This window comes from Apteryx rowi, unplaced genomic scaffold (genome assembly GCF_003343035.1).
Source record: "Apteryx rowi isolate R43461 unplaced genomic scaffold, aptRow1 scaffold_240, whole genome shotgun sequence".
Lineage (NCBI taxonomy): Eukaryota > Metazoa > Chordata > Aves > Apterygiformes > Apterygidae > Apteryx > Apteryx rowi.
Window position 1 is genome coordinate 37,257 of NW_020448753.1, and position 17,180 is coordinate 54,436.

General features: G+C 38.5%; 1 protein-coding gene across 1 annotated transcript in view; it reads left to right on the forward strand.

Moving 5' to 3' along the window:
* The first annotated feature begins 461 nt into the window (after positions 1–461).
* The window catches only part of NUP210 (nucleoporin 210), a 56,919-nt gene continuing 40,200 nt past the window's right edge, over positions 462–17,180 (forward strand). Inside the window, exons 1-9 of the mRNA XM_026066398.1 lie at positions 462–471; positions 2,588–2,769; positions 5,756–5,888; positions 6,717–6,875; positions 7,351–7,419; positions 7,746–7,852; positions 8,914–9,054; positions 10,301–10,438; positions 14,375–14,530. Of these exons, the coding sequence (XP_025922183.1) occupies positions 462–471; positions 2,588–2,769; positions 5,756–5,888; positions 6,717–6,875; positions 7,351–7,419; positions 7,746–7,852; positions 8,914–9,054; positions 10,301–10,438; positions 14,375–14,530 (1,095 nt within the window). The remainder of the gene's footprint in view (positions 472–2,587; positions 2,770–5,755; positions 5,889–6,716; positions 6,876–7,350; positions 7,420–7,745; positions 7,853–8,913; positions 9,055–10,300; positions 10,439–14,374; positions 14,531–17,180) is intronic.

Here is a 17,180-nt window from a genome sequence, read left to right on the forward strand (position 1 = left end):
ATATTTCCCTGCATCTGGACCAGTTTGCTGAACTGATATCTGATATGTAAAATAGTGCTTATGGGCCCATTGTGGGGGGTGGGTTTTTTTTTTTTTTAATTCAACAACCTGGACACTCTCATCCCTAGTTATTTTATCAATTGATGGTGTTAATAAGCAGACCGGGTAGCTCTTATCCAACAACTATAAATACACAGATGTGGTTGCTGACCCCTCTCAAACATTGTGGGCAGAGGAAAGATTGATCAGTAAGACGTATCTAGGGATTCCAGCTGAGGGATTCCTTAGAAAAAAGAAGCCCTCTTCCACTGCAGAAAGCATCTTGCTGGACTCGAACTGTTCTAGGTTTCAGTGAACATGCAGTTTTAGCATTGAAATAGCCCTAAAAGTAGCTAAGTTTTAAATCAGAATGAGTGAAGTGACTGCTCGCAAGCTAGATGCGGCTCATAAGACTAGACGAAATGCATACTAGTAATTCAATGCAAGTTACTCAATATACTGTCTTTCAGATAGTAATTAATGAAAAGCATTTGCTGAAGACCAAGTCGTGGTGCTTGATTCATCACTAATACGGACTCAAGAAATAAGCTGACTGGAATTTAGAAGCACTGTATTTTGTGGAAACTTCTATGTAAAGATCTTATAGTGCTTTTCAACTCACTAATGAGAAGTTTTTCAGCACTCCTGTATAATAGGGAGTTGTTAATCTCTCCATTTAATGGAGGTGAAGTTCTGGCCCAAAAGTTAGGGAGCTTATCCATGGCAGGGATAGAACTCAGACCTTATGTTCTTTTTTCTTTTTTTACTCCTACATTTGTTCTCAGACCATCTTTTACCTCTGTTTTGTTATTGCATTTTATTAAACATATGCTATATGTTTTACAATGTTGACTTCATTGTTCTGTTCTCCAGCTTAAAGTAATTGAACTTTAGTAACTTCCATCCTTATTAAATTTACCGGAACTGAAGACTATTTAACACTACCTCTTCTGGGGTATTTTGGATTTGGATTCCCGAAGTTTTGTCTTTACATTGACATCAGTGTGCTGGAAGTAAACAGTTAGTACTGTTCCTGTTGTCTAGCAGTACTGTGCTCATATGCATCATATTAAATGCCACAGTGAATGCTGACTTTGCTTGATGTGAATGTTAGTAGCAAAAATGCCTCCCAGATACACTTGCATTTCTGACTGGACTAGGAACACATGAAACATCCATTTTGCTCATGAAAATGTTTCCAGACATTTCTCAAATAGAACATTAGCATCCCCCCCACTAACGTATAGTAAGGCTGTAAAATAAAATAGATTCAAACTCATATGCCAGAGGCTTCAGTTACTTCAGAAAACAACTTGCAGCAAAACTGAGGTGAATTGAGAGTTATATGGTAATGCAGGAAAGTATATCTTCCTTTAAAAGAACTTTGCTTTATTCATATGAAGTTTGACTATAATGTGAGAAGATGAGCTCCGTAGTAGAGCAGAATGGTTAACAGGTAATTTCCATGCTCAAACCTATATCCTAAATGCATAGGAAAAGAGATATTAGCAGGGGGGAAAGCAAACATGAGCCTTTGCCACTGAGTAAACACAAAACCCAATTGTGCAGCCTTTGAATAACATCCGTACAGGAGCAAACACATGGTGTCACCTGAGAAAGTCTGCTAAGCCCATAATAGACTTGCAGCTGCAGGTATATGAGTGTACGTGGCCAGCATCCACAGTGAGACCCAGACAGTGTACTAATTTTTCAGTGGGGCTTATGGTCCAAGTCCTAGTCCATACAGAGATTTTTGTTTCAGTATAAGTATTTGCTGGAGATGTGACTTTTAACTAATATTGATATATCCTCTACTGTTGGCACAGCTGTAACAGCATAGAAATGTTTTGATGGTGTTATAGCTTTGCAAAATAAATGAACTGTCATAAATGGGTGGATATTGACACCTGTTCTCAATATGGCTTTGCTGTTTTTACTGCATAGGTGTACAGAAAGCGAAACAGATCATGTGCATATATAAGCTGGCTACTGTTAAAACATGATCCTTCTCAGTTTCTGTCCTCCATCCTTTACCTATTCCCCACAAATTCCTTTCCTCTCAATTGTCACATCTCGTCGAATTTTCTAACAGTTACTAAAAATATTCTGCATGTAGGGTTGTGGGGGTTTTTTTGTTTTTGTTTTTCCCATAGACATTTATTAAATGCATCTTAGACACTTCGTATAGGTCAAAGTTGTGTTATGACTTGTTAAGCTGCTGCTTTTATAAATGTAAGTTGTGGGTCTTTTGCATCTGTCGTTGCACAATAATCTAGAGAGTTTTTGCAGTCTACGCCCAGTGTGTTTAAAAAAAAAAAAAAAAAAGAACAGAAGGCTCATTATAGACCAAATGTGCAGCCTTCTGATATTTCTTTAAGGCCCACAAACAGGCTTCAAACAAGCTTTTATCAGTCACACAAATTGGCTGCAGATATATTGAAGAATGAGTGAAATTTGGATATCTGGACCCAGGCAGACATCTTAAATTTGCTTAAAACATCTGAGCCGGAAATAGATACTGTTATAGTTTCTGCATGGTTTGACAAAGATTGTTTAAACTTTTTCTGTTCACCTTTCAGTATACTCAAGTTCTTAGAATCCACCTATATACCACCTTCCTATATATCGGAGATGGAAAAAGTCGCCAAGCAAGGAGATACCATTTTGGTGTCTGGAATGAAAACAGGGAGTTCTAAATTAAAAGCAAGAATACAGGAAAGTGTCTATAAGGTAGGAAACTTGCATTCATCGTTTTTTTTATTTAGTCTTATAGTCTAGCATTACGGGAGCAGTGTAAGTTTGCCCTGCCATGTTGTTCGCATGACATCTGTTCCCTTTGTGGCTATCGCGGTGCTGGATCTCTGTCCTGTGGGTTCAGATCTGTAGCCTGTATCGCAGAAGGGGACAGTGCTGCTCTCCCAATTGCCCCGAGAAGGGTTTGAGACTGGTGCAGTCACCTCGCCCTAGTTATCTTGCCCAGGGTGGTGCATGTCCCAGGGAGAGCCTCCAAACCTGATTCTCTCTGACAAAGGCACTGTAGCAGGGGAATACACTTCAAATACTTGTGTACAATTCTGTTATTCCTGCAAGCTAGAGTCATTCACATTGCATACCAATATCACTAGGCAGTGTAGGCCCCTTTAAAATAAATAAAATGATTGTTATCTTGTATTTACCTTTATTTCCTGTTGTGCTTTAAATGAGACTATCCCTAGCTTCATAGGAATACTTGGTTAGTAACTAATTCTACCTCATTAGATCCTGCTCTCCATGGGCTTTGGGGTCAGAATGTCAATATTCCAGGAGTGTTTAACTGCAGTATTGGCATTCTTCCCAGCTATTATATAGATCCATGCTCTTTCTTTCTTTGTAACTTGTGGTGAGTGTGTTTTTCATTTAACTCTAGTAACAAAGTTGTTATTTTCTCATAATAGAATTTACAAACACCTGAGATGGTTTTTATGGGTTATTGCTTGCAGGAATACTTTGCATTGTGTTAATATTGACTTAGTACTATACCATGTTTTAAAAAAAAAAAAAAAAATACATCCATGTATACAGTATGGGGGGGGGGTTCTGAAGTTCATCTCATACCTGCAATCTGTTGCTGCAGATTAGTACTATTACTTGTACTTAATGCTTTTGCTTAAACCAATGTTGCCTTGCACCGTCTTAACTATACCTGGAAAAAAGTGTTCTATGAAAATATTATCTAAATGTATGTAATACTAGTAATGTTTCAGAAATAATAGTGCATCTTAAGAATCATATTTTTGTTGCATTTTACCTTTGATAAGTAATTCTGATGATTGTATTTATATTTTTTTAGAATTTATATTTATTTATGTCATATCAGGGTCTGAGTGGTCATTTTTTTCTTGTTTCTTGAACACTGAGTTAGTTCTGAGCTAATACTGAGTATAATTGAAATAATATTATCCCATTTGCAATTTTACATGACTTTCTGGTTACTATTTCATTTAAATCTTTTACTGCTGCCAGACTGCACATCTTCAACAAACTTCCCTCAAACAACTGTAATAGAACTTATACAATTATCTATTGTATTCCTAATTTCATAGACCAATGAGTTTGATACAGAAGTCGTGTGGAGGTACCTTGTTTTACATTGGGGAAAATACATTTCCACATGTCTGAATAGTTGCTGTGCGTCTGTCTCAAGTATTTCTCCAGAAAACAACTAAAATTATGTTCAAGACAGACTTTTTTTTTTCCCTTTTACTTTTTATGGTATTACTGAACCATGTATAGATTGGAATTGCTTGCCCATTTTAGTTGTTGGGGAGACTGGCAATGAACAGGGAATAAAATCAGATAAGGTAGTTTCTGGAATATGCCCACCGAACTTTCATTTCACTTTTCTTTTTGAACCATGGCCAGGTTACTCCTACTCCTACTCATCTCTATTTCCACCCCTGAAAATAGGTGGAGATAGCAAGTATTTGAAGTACAAGATATGATTCATTAATGCTTCTAGACACTTTTGAGATGCATAGCTTCTTAATGGTATACTGCTCTAAGTCATCCGCCGGCTCCTACACTAAATCAGGAGTTAGGAAAAAGAACAACTACTTAAGAGTTTTCTTTTGACTCCATATTAGTGCATTTGAATCTGTGACAGTGGACCAAGACAACTAAGCTGTTGTGACTAAAGCAACCGTGTACTGCCATCCAGGGTAGGTTTTCACGGCAGTATTGGCTCAGGTGATGGATGCCCCGATGCTTTGAGAGCAGGTTCAAGCAGCTGTTGTGGCTGGCTGCGGTCGATGGCGGTGTTCGGTGGTGTGTGTCACCCTGCAAGGGCTGGAGTGATGTCCCCAGCGTCTGAGCTGCGGGAGAGCTCGACCCCCCTCCTAGCTCATGGGGCAGGAGCTGCGGGGAAGGCGCTGGAGGGTATCATAACTCGTGTGCCATAGCTTTCGTCCTCACTGTCAAGCAGAACAGTTACCAGCTCGTGCGTGTTCAGCGAGGGTTTGTATCAAAAGCGCTATTCAAACACTACAGCTTGGCATAAATCCCCAAGTTCTTATGCAGTGAAGACACAACTTTATTAACTGAAATAATTCTGAAAATCTTCCTGTTTTTTTAATACACAATCCAAATAGTTGCAACGGTCTGCAGTAGCATACTTTTGCTGGAGTTTCAGGTTGGGTGGTGGGTGCCAGCTGTGGTGTGCCGTAGAAGGCTTTCCACGGCCCTTCTGATCTGTAAGAAGGTCCTGCTTTGTTTTCCATACTGGCCTTCAAGTGGCTTTGCCCTGCGCTCTACCCTCGCACATAGTGTTACAGAATTTCAGCAGTAAGATACTCTAGCAATCAATGTCAACATCTGAGTTCTTCGGCAGTAGTTCCTCCCTTTAAAAAGGGGGGGAAAACACCTCTATTTTTTTCCCCAAGGTATCTTTCTCTTGATACTTACTTGATAAGGTATTCATGTAATTAACTTTTTAGGGGCTTGCACAGATTCAAATAAGTTTTCTTATCTATTTTTGCTTGTATTCTCTGGGGAGTTGACATGTCAGAGCAGATCTGTATACCATTCATTGTCCTGTGCATTTTCCTGTCTTTACAAAACTAGACATGGTAATAAAGAACTTATTACAGAAAGTGTAATATTTTTCATTTATAGATTGTAAGTTATTGCTACATGATATTTGTTTCAAACAAATGAATTACTTTTTTTTCTCAATCAATAGAATGTACATCCTGCAGAAGTCAGATTGCTTATTTTGGAAAACATCCTTTTAAATCCAGCATACGACATTTACCTTCTGGTAGGAACATCAATCCAATACAGAGTTCAGAAAATAAGACAAGGGAAGATTACAGGTTTGTCTGGTTCTTTTTTAATGTTTGGTGTGAATTTATCACTTCTGAGAAACTTTTAATTGTATTTGGACAACTTTGTTAATATTTAGTATTGTTTTTCTAAACTGTGATGATACAGCCATTTAGTCTTTTCTCTCACAAAAATTGTGTCTGTAAAGGATGTAGTCTCAGATTTGTCAAGGACATAAAGGCAAGGGTGACTTAGAAGAATAGGAGCTAACAGTATAATTTTAGATATGTTTGTTTCATATTGACTAAGAAATCAGATATGATTTCTTAGTTAAACTAAATTTAGATTAGTTCTTTTGCTAATGGAGAGTATTTTCTGATGGGTGGATCTGCTTTATTTTCACGAGTGTCCTTTGACTAGCTTTACCCCCTGTTCAGAAGTCTGTGAGTTTGTAATTGTATCTGTTGTTTACAGGGAGCCTGTGCTGTTAATGACTTTTTTTTTTCTTTTTTAGAAACTAGATATGAGATATTTTATTAGGCCTGTCTTCAGCTAGTATTATGGAATGGAGCAGCAAAAATTTTCAGTAACTCCTAGAAAGCAACTTCATCACTTTTGAAGCTGGAAATTAATCTGATGTTAGGTCTAAACAGTGGACAATTTTAGCTGGCAGCTGTAGCTTCAAAGAAATGAAAGTTAGGTGAGAAGCTCATGTGTGTGCTGATATAATCAGAAATGCATTTTCTATGAAATAAAAAAAGATTGACTTAATGTGTACGCTAGGCATCAATAAAAAATGAATCAGCAATAATTAGCAGCCTTCAAACACTGACACATTTGCTTTTATTGCTTCATATGTCTTCTTGTTTTATGTACAGAATTAATGATGCCATCTGATCAGTATGAACTGCAGCTACAGAACAACGTACTTGGCCCTGAGGGAGATCCATCGTGGCCAGTTGCCAAGCTGGATCAGGCAACATCAGTTGTAACTGCACTGCAGCAGGGACAGACTAATCTCATTCTTAGGCACAAGAGTATCCTTTGTGTGTCATGCTTTTCCGTCCAGGTCCTCATGGCAGGAGACAAACTTCCCACCCTTTGCAGCACGAAAAGATAAAATTATCCACATTTGTACCAGTGCTCTTGGAAATCAGGAGTACCCGCTGAAGTCTTGGAAAGCAGCACTGCTGTGAATCCACTCTCAGCAGAGCTGCCTGATGCTTTGACATGTTCTAAGACATTAGACTGGAAAAAGATCAAATCAGTCATGTCTGTTCCCTTCAGTCAATGTGGGAATGTGATGGGGCTTTGTTTAATTTTTATATTTGGAGCATTATATTCTAAAATAGAGGGATCTCACTGTCAATGTCTTTGGGGATAGTGGGGCTAATTTGTTTTCCATGTACAATTAGCTTGAAATATCCGAAGCGGCTCAAGCAGCGCCAGAAACAAGCTGATCTTTAACTTGACTTTTGGCAAAACTGTTTTGTTCCTTTACTGAGACTTCAGGTATTCGCATGCAAGGGGTTTCCAGACTACCAAACAGCACTATCTATGTTGTGAATCCGGGTTATTTAGGTTGGTATTTGCCATAATTTTCCCGACAGCTTAGTATCATTTCTTGCCTTTGTTCTTGTGCTGGGGTTGGGGTGTGTGTGTGGTTTCCAAGTCCCTTTCATTTCTCACATGACTTGTGTTATTTTAGAAAAGTCGTCATATTCATAAAATTAGCTGAATGTGAAAAAGGTTTCGTGGTAAACTCTTTTGTCTCTTGCTTTCACCTCCATATTCAAGAACTTGCAACAATTAAGGTGCATCTTCAGAGTGTAGGCACCAAAAGTGAAATGTTTATATTCGTGATGTGAAGAGCCTGTTTCTGCTATTCAATATTTCCTGTTTTGTAGGATTTACAGTTCACCCTGGTGATAGATGGGTCCTAGAAACAGGCAGAACTTATGAAATTACAATTGAAGTGTATGATAAATCAAGCAATAAGGTGTATTTATCTGACGTAAGTGAACGTATACTTTTTTCTGAGTGTCTGTCTCCTAAATCCTGGGTTTCTCTGCCATTAGTTGAGCAGTTTCTTCCTTACATTGAGTTAGGACATTTCAGGGCTTGTTATTTCTTGTCTTTTCTTTTTTAATAAAGCTTTGTGGGTGGTTAAAGTTCACTAGAGTCTAAGTGCTGTAGAAAAAATGGAAGAAGTTGGACAGTCTTCTTCAAACATGCAGCATATGCAGTGCGCTGGAAGTTGTAAACCAGTGTAACCGGTGGAGAGCAGTACTAACGCTGTTCTTAATCTCATCCGTCTCCCCCAAATACAACTTTGTCACCTCTAGAGGCAATCTTTCCTGTTCTCAAAGAATGAGATAAAGCAGGTTTACAACACTCTGGAGTAACTGTTTCCTTTCAGTTGGTTATGGGAAAAGATTTGATGACTAGTTAGCATTTAAACACTTCACTTTTTATAAGATGAATTCTAGCTAATAGGTGCCAAATCTTTGTTACTGTTAAAATCTAAAGGAGAAAAGCTTTAAATAGTTCCTTTGCAAACAGATTAATGTTGTTAAATTATTGCTGTTCAGAGCATCAGTGTATCTGTGAGTGTTATTTTGTTTGCCCTTACGATTGCTTCCTGAAATACAGATCTGAGTTTCAGTCAGGTCTCGGGAGAAATTTGTTATTGGGGCAGTAGTCACATGTTTTTCCCATATTGTGTTTAAGAATTACAACAATTTAATTGTTGTAAGGTTGTTTTTAAAAAAAAATTTAGAGGTATAAATATTGCTGCCTTTTTCCATGTTGAATTACATGTGCTATTAATAATAAATAAATAAATGTTTCCTGTGGAGCTAGGGTTGTGCTGTGTCTAAAATGTATGATACTGTTGAAAGACTGTGATACCTTCATGGTGAAAACTTTTTATTCTTCAGCTTCAGATAAGCTTCTTTGAACTAAATTACTAAATTTTTGTTCCCTCATTGATTTGTTACTAACCTGTTTATATCTATCTAGTCAGTATTATTGTCAGTTATTTGTGGCAATATATATTTAATGTCTTAATTTTAGAATATCAGAATTGATACCAAGCTGTCTGAAGAATATTTTGAGGTTCTGAAATCATCTCTGAATGGATCATATCATTTTGTGAGAGCGATAAAGAAGGGTCAGACCATTATTGATGCTGCACTGACATCTGTAGTAGATCAGGTATGTCTTCATAACTGTTCTGCTTTAACAGTAGACCTAAAAAATGCTTTACTTGCACATTAGTGGCTTAGTTGGCAGGCCTTCTAAAAGGAAGGCTAAGAATTACATGGGTCTAAGCCATCATTGTTTAAACAGATTAAGAACAATATTCTGAAATTGTTACTTTAGGAGAACTGTCAACTAAGTCAACAGAGGATTTGCTTAAGTAAAGATTGTGAGATTTTGCTACTGTGTGTGTGGCAAACACCTGTTAACTAGTGGTGCACGGCACTTTTTTTTTTTTTTGGGTGGCAAATATCTTACATGGGCTTGTAACATATCCTTGTGCTGGTGCAAAGGTCCTTTCACATTCTCTGAGTAAATTTTACAATTTATTATGGTAGGATCATCAGTTTCATAACCTGGCCTTGTTCGGCATTCAGTTACATTTGGAAAGTTTTCTCTCATTTGGTAAGTGATGTTAAATGCTGGAATGAAAATCTGCCAAACGTATCAGCCTACAGATCTCTTTAAATTAATATTCATTAACTTTCTGCTAATTGGGCAGGCTGCTGAACGTATGGCTAACTAGGGAAAGTGGTGTGAAAGTGATTTGCTTTTGCTTGAAACTGGAAAGATTCAACACTTCAACCTATTTGCTCTGAAATCTTTTTAGTGACTCCTTGAGTAGGATTTGGTGGATCCTTGTATATGATAAGGCACGCTCATTCCCTGTGTCAGACAAGTACTCCTGAATGAATTGAGATCTACTGAGAGCTATTAATAATTTCTTTTATAGCTCCAGCAAGAAATAAAGTATGTTGTGCAAGAGTGTTATGGCATTTCAGCAATATATAAAGGCCAGTTTTTCGGGATGGGTTGAGGAATGGGTATGTTAGGCTGAGAGGCCATGTCTTCCCCTCCTATCCAGCATGGAACATGTAAGGGCTAAATCTAAGTATGGAGTTACCAAATTAGTTCTCAAAAACTAGGAGTAGTGAAAGAGTGTATTTCTTACTGCTGTTTGCTTTTAAATGGGCCTGGGCACCTGTATTTCCATAGCAATATTACTTACTTAATACAAGAGTACACCTTGCTGCAACGAGCTCACAAATAACACTGCTCATAACAGAGTGACCCTAAATCGTTGCTTTGCGTTCTTTTTCTCAGAGGTGTTTTCAACTACTTGCTTATAAATAAGGGCTGAAAGTTATTCCTAGAAGGTAGTACGGTGCCATTTATAACACTGTACTGTTGCTTTTTATAGGATGGAGGTGTTCATACATTGCCAGTTCCGGTGCGAAACCAGCAAGATGTTGAAATCTATGTTCCAATAGTTCTTTCACCCAGCATTTTGACATTTCCATGGCAGCCAAGAGCAGGAACCTACCAGTACACCATACAGGTATGCAAAAGAAGCATCTAAATGCAGAAAGTATTGCTCGAGTGGATGCAGTGAGCCCTGTAATTACTTACATAGAATCAACTTTGTATGCTTCAGGCACCAACTTGTTTGGAGGACTTCCACTGGATGTTAGTTGCAAGAATTAATGTGTAGTTTAAAAATGTTATCTCTTATCTTCCGTGCATGCACACACACATGCCCTGGCTTAGAATTACAGAAAAAGTCCTAGTTACAAAACTTCATAACGAAAGAAAAAGTAGAAGCTGCCATTTACTGTAAACTGGGAGTATGATTTGAAGGTGCAATGACATGCAAAAAGGGCATGACAAGATGAACGACCAGCTCCCTAGAGACCCTCGGTATCAGTATCCTTCACTCCTCACATCTCTTGTTTTTAGTAAAAAGCCACAGGGAGGGAAAGGCCATTTCTTCATTTATAGTATGCCTTTCTAAAAAGACTTTTTTCTTAAGTTTCTTACACCTTGTCTTTGCTCCCACACTGCCAGTCCTTTCATATGCTTCATAAAGCTGGTTGTTTGTCTTTCAGCATCCAGTGTGTACTCTAACTGGGGAAAAGAACCTCATGCAAACCTCTTCCCGAGTCAAGATCCTCACCTCAGTGCCATCTCCTCCAGATCCTGCTCTCAGGGGTTTCATGCACAGTTCTTACCACTCCCTTTTAGCATAAAGTAGTGCTGAGTTACTGGTTTATCTTCAAGTAAACAGTATAGGAGAAGAGGCAGCAGGTCACAAGGTGTATTTAAAACAAAAACAAAACAAACAAAAAAAACCCACTAAATCATTGAATGGTTACTTTTGCATTTTTCAGAAAGAACTGTATTCACTGGTGTAATTCTGGAGTTAAGGCCATTGAATTTTATGTCATCTGTATTTTTACCTTCTATGGGATTAGAATTTACCTTAGTTCATGCTATGCCCAACCACACCAGCAGAGTGTGGTAAAAATTCTTAGTACCAAAATGCATTTTCAGTACTTCATTATAACTTCTGCTAGAGCCCAGTGAGGGAAAGTAAATGTGTTGTTCTCTGTTTTCCACCTCTCCTACAGATCTAGTCTTGTCTCTTTATCTTGTATATATCATTAAATGTCTCGCCACAGAATGTTCCTTCCTGTTAATCAAAAAATCTGCATTATTTTTTACTGTGGTTTTTTTCATTTAAAAATAAGTCAAGGTCCCCCCCCCCCAACATTTGAATTAGATGGTATTTACTGAAACCGAGAACACTTTCCCAATCTGTCCATTCAACAATACTAGTGGTTGTTTACAATAGCACACAGCATGACTGTTGTCCCTGCTTGCAGACTAGTTTTTGCCTCCTACTCAATAGCTTTTGAGTCAAGCTATTTTAAACCAATGAATGGACTCTCTCTGAAAATAAGTTTAAAGGGATTTTGGATCTAGACATATTTTGTTTATAGCTGAAGAAGTAATTCCTTCCAGATGGTATCAGAATGGTTTTTGGTTTTTACTTTCTGTCAGCTGTCTGTTTTTGTTGGTTGATTTGTTCATATTTTCATTAATAAGATGGCTTCTGTTGCGAGTAAAAATGATAGCATGCAGATCTTTTTCCTTCCATGCATGTGAGAAGCTAGGTGCCATCCTTATGAAGCTTAGTATGTGGCAGTCAAACTGAGGGGTGTATTTTTCTGGCGTGGGCATCACCCTTACTGATAGTACAGTCTGTGGAGCGGAGTTTAGCTAAGAGTCTGTGGATCCCAGAATAGGTGGGTTTGGAGGGGTCCCCTGGAGATTGTCTGCTCCAACCCCCTGCTCAAGCAGGGTCACCTAGAGCAGGATGCCCAGGACTGTGTTCAGGCAGGTTTTGAATATCTGCAAGGATGGAGACCCCACAACCTCTCTGGGTAACCTGCTTCAGTGTTCAACCACCCTCACGGTGGAAAATGTTTTCTTACGTTCAGACGGAGCTTCCTGTGTTTCTGGTTGTGCCTGTTGCCTCTCGTCCTGCTGCTGGGCACCCCTGAGAAGAGAGCTATTAAGCTGAAATGGGAACTGGCTTATTCTCTCTCTTCTCAGTGCAAACTGACTGCTAGAGAGAAAAATGTAGTAATACATCTGGTTTACATGACAAGGAGATGTGACTCTGCAGAATTATGAAGAATTTGTTATTTCTGTGTTGTCTTCTGCCCATTTCCTTATTTTAGCTGAAGATATCATTACAAAACACTTTGAACATTTACATTCCTTAACTAAACACTTTTTGCCATATCTCACACATTTCCTTCTATCAAACACCATTACTTTTTTAGCCATTCATCTTTATCTAGTGCTCTTTCTGTAATCAGGTTGTACAGGTGCTTATGGAAGGGAAAAAGAGAAATGACTGTTCCTTTGATTTTCTAGGAGAAGACAATTAGCTAAGTCTAGTTTAGTTTAGATTGTTTATTTTCCACGCTGCTCTTCTAGACTTACTTTGTTGCCTGTTCTTACATCAGTTTAATTATGAAACAGGTTAGAGCAAATGCTGAGGAAGCTAAAGAAATGAACAAAATGCACATAAACAAAAACTGCTTGCAGTACTCACCTGTATTTCACCCAATTTTCCCTCCGATGGAACTTCAAACTTTTTAAGTTGCTTTAAAAATGCAGCTTATTCTGAGTGTACCATACTGTACAAGATTACTCTTGACGCTTTGTCTGATGTCCCATAATGCTGCTTAAAGACTATGCTTTACAGCATCGTAACGATTATCTTTGTTCAGCAACTAGTGTTACAGATTAAGGAGGAAAATACTCTGCTTGGGCCGGCGAATTTGTTTTTTTGCCCTCGACTTTACAGAATATGAACCTGCAGCAGATGTTACCCTGTCCTGACTGTCGAATGTTCCTATTGCTTAGTCAGTATAATCATTTGTGTCTATTGGTGTGGGCCATAATATCAGGTAACTCGTTCTTTCCCTTATGTGGAATAATTACATTCACTTATGCTCTTCTTATCTTAAAGCAGTCTTTCGATAGCTGGGAGCTTTGGGGGAAAGGGCTTTTGTGGTTGGGTTTTTTTTTTAATTTATTTATTTTTGGAAACTCCACGATAAACCTGAGCTTCTGAGTTTCGCGGTTACTGAACCCTCCCTTGAGGGAGGAACCCACTTCTGGGAGCGCAGCCTGTGTAACTCTCAGGCCCCCATAGTGCTTGTGGCACACGTAGGCAGTTTGTATCTGTGCCTGTCCTTCGTTCCTTGGCTGATCAGGTGCTGGAGCAGCATTTGTTGAATGGCTACAGGTAGACATGCTGATCTTCAGAATGACTATAAAGATCTAATGCCAAGAAGAGGTTGATTTTTTTTTTCTTTGTTTGTTGTTGTTTGTTTTGTTTTGTTTGTTGTTCCTTTCCCTCCCTGCCTCCCCCGTCTTTTCTTTTCCTTTTGGATCCCTTAACAATTCCCACTGGCAGCAGCTAGTTGATGCAGTGTGGCAGGCTAGCAGCTCTGAGACCCAGAATCATTGAGTTTGCTCTTTGGCTGTCAGCAACAGAGATATAGTGGGAGTTTTCAGAAGTACAATAATCCTGTGTGCCAGGCCTCTGGTGTGCCAGCCTGTGAAACACTGTGCTGTCTCCAAGCACTGTCAATCACTGGGACCTGCAAGCATCAGACATCTGCAGCTGTGAGAGAGAGATGTTTGGGTTAGCAACACTGGTGAGCGCACAGTATATGTGCATGAAGAAACCTGAAATTAAAATGAATGAAGTGCAGTAATCTTCTCGTCTCTTACTTGACCTAGCTTATTTCAAAGTGCTTAGGAATTATTTTGGTTGTATTTCCTCAATAGTAGCATTATCAATGCTCAGTGTATTCACAGCTTTTCATGCAAGGTATTCAGGAGCTTGACAGTTAAGAAACATGAAAACTATTCGCTTTGTAAAAATATTTGAAAGATTTTCTCTCTGTTCTAGGCCTATGGTGGAAGTGGAAATTTCAGCTGGTCCTATTCTAACCAGGCAGTTGCTACAGTGACAGTCAAAGGAGTAATGACAACTGGAAGTGACATTGGTGTCAGTGTTATTCAGGCAATTGATGTTCAGAATCCACTGCATTATGGAGAAATGAAGGTAAAAGTTTACGTTCTCTGGTCACTCTTGAAGATGGCTTTTCAAAAACAATGAAGAAGCTGAGCCTTCCCCTTTGCAAAATGTTGCCAAGCGATTTGCCTCTCTGCCCTGTGGCAGGGTAAGTGATCAGCTTCCAAGTTCATACTTCTGGGGATTCGAGCCGTCTCTGCTGCATTGATTTTAGTCCCAGTTTGTCCCCCCCATTTTCTTGGCAACTCTTTTTCCATGATGAATGTTTGAGTGCAAGAAGGAAGCAGTCATTTGCTGCTGGCTTAGCCATCTAAGTAGACCAGCCAAACTAAAAATACTTTCTGCAGGGGAAGAGGTAGGTGAGGGAACAGAAGCAGTTGGTTTCCCCTTGATATAAAAATGATGAAAGTTAACATGAAGATGTGGTAAGGAAACAAACTGCCTAGAAAAGGCAGAATCCTGTACCTGCCCCTCAATAAATCTAGATCCCAAAGCTGACCAAGAAAAAGAATCCTACAGGAATATTAGGAGAAGATGGGGAATGAAAAAATATACTTTGTGAAGAGGGATTTTGTCATCTCTATACAAATCATATCCTATTCTTAGTATTTTGTCAGGGTGTGAGATATAGTGAAGAAAATACGGGGGCAGTATGTAATCTACCCACAAAACAGTACGTGCAAAGATACGTGAAGAAGTTTCTCTAGTTAATGCTTACTGTAAATCTACAGTCTTAAATACTTTTCCCCTGATTTGGAATTTTTTCTAGGGACACAAATAATTTTTCTTAATGAAATCATGCCGGTGCTTACTCTCTCTGTCAAGCTTTTCAGAACTGCCAGACCAGTAACTTAGTAGAATAGAACTAAAAGTAAGTACTGCTGTGTGCTGTGTATTTACTACTGTGAAGTAGTACTACTCTGCTACCTTCACAAAAAAGGGTGTTGGCACTAGTTGATCTGGTCAAATTCTGATCTGGCTAGGTGCCTGTCAAACCAGAAATAGTCTTTGCAAGTGTTGTGTTCAAGTAGTTATGTAGTGTTGCTCATGCTATTAGGATTGAAGGCCCAAATATAACCTGTCACTTACGAACATGCTTAATTTTAGATACGCGCGCTGTGTTGGAGCAGTAGTGAGATACTTCCATCTATCACATTTCTATGAAATGCAGCTTCTGCAGCAATAGCACGTCCTGAATTCAGGCATTTGAATCTGTACTTTAACTCTGTGCCTTTTGCAAAGAGCTAATGGAAATGGAATGGAAACCTGACAGAGAAGAGAATTTTGCTCTTGACCTCAGTAAAAGAAAGAGAATGTACTGAGCACATGTGATTAATCCAGAGTCCAGAGACTGTTTTTGTCTGAATGCATAGTCTTAAATAAAACAGGCTTGATTACGCCACGCAGATACTGTTGAGGCTGGCAAACAACCTCCATCTGGTTAAGGCTTTATAAAGATGATGGTCTTGGTTCCTGAGGAAGCACAGCAGCTTGATTTAGGAAGCAGGTCTTGCAAGCCCTGGGCAGCACACCTTCCTTCCACGATGCATGCATGCAGTTTAGCAGCTGGTGGGAACAAACTGATTGGATTAAATCTACATACATTAGCTATATAAAAAGCCTCATCACTCTTAAGTTTTCCCATGTGCAACATAGCAGTAGTTGTTGTATTGCACTTCTGTTGCACCAGAGTACCTTTTAGCAAAAGCGTTAAAGAATGTTTGGTCAAGACTGCCAAGTCTGTCCCATAATGAAGAGGAAAAGTATGTAAGTAGAAATCCTTTTGTTAGTATGAGTATTTTGGGAAAGATATTTTTAACAAAGTTTTGCTTGGAACAACTGCATCTACCAATGCTGTTTTTTAAGGGGCAAATTAGCTTGTTCTTTTCTGCTCAGATTAACTATGTCAGTTCTACAAGATGCATTTGAGATGGACATCACATTTTAAATAATGACTGTTCTGGTTGTTAAAACTTACACAGAACCTAGTTTACAAACTTGCTCTAAGATTGCTCCCTGGATAACCCAGGTTCCAGTGATGCTGCTTTTTACCAGTATGATAGTTACCAGTGTACCAGATTTAGGAGTGAGAATTTTTGTTTAAAACCTTTTATCCTCAAACATAAATTAAAGCTTGAAGATGAAAGAAAATATTTCTCTGCATGTGAGCTTTCAGAGCCATGTATTGCACAATCTGAATAGGGTATTTTTAAATGTCTTTGTTTTTGTGTTAAGAATTACATTCTTCCTGGAATAACTCTGAAGAGTTTTATTTATTGATGAGCAAGTATTAGGAACAGTTAACTGTGTTTCACAAGGATTGCAATTTTAACACTGTACTATATGGTTCGACAATTTATCCTGAAGTCATTTGTAGGTAGTTTAGAAGTTTAGATACTGCAGATGAAAAGCTTTGATCACAGTAATTGTTATGCAATGTGCAGTCGATCTTTGGAATATTCTTTGATGTTATTGAAAAAGTAGCAAGTCAGAATAACAAATAATATACTTAAGGCTTGTCCATCAACATAACTGATATAATAGCTTCTAAAATCTATTTCTGCTAGTCTTATCCTTGGAGGTAATCCTTTTGATTTCCAAGGTATTTCTGACATAAAGATTGCTTGTGGAAGCAGAAGGCACTAGATGTGTTTGCTTATTTTAGATCTCTGATATATTA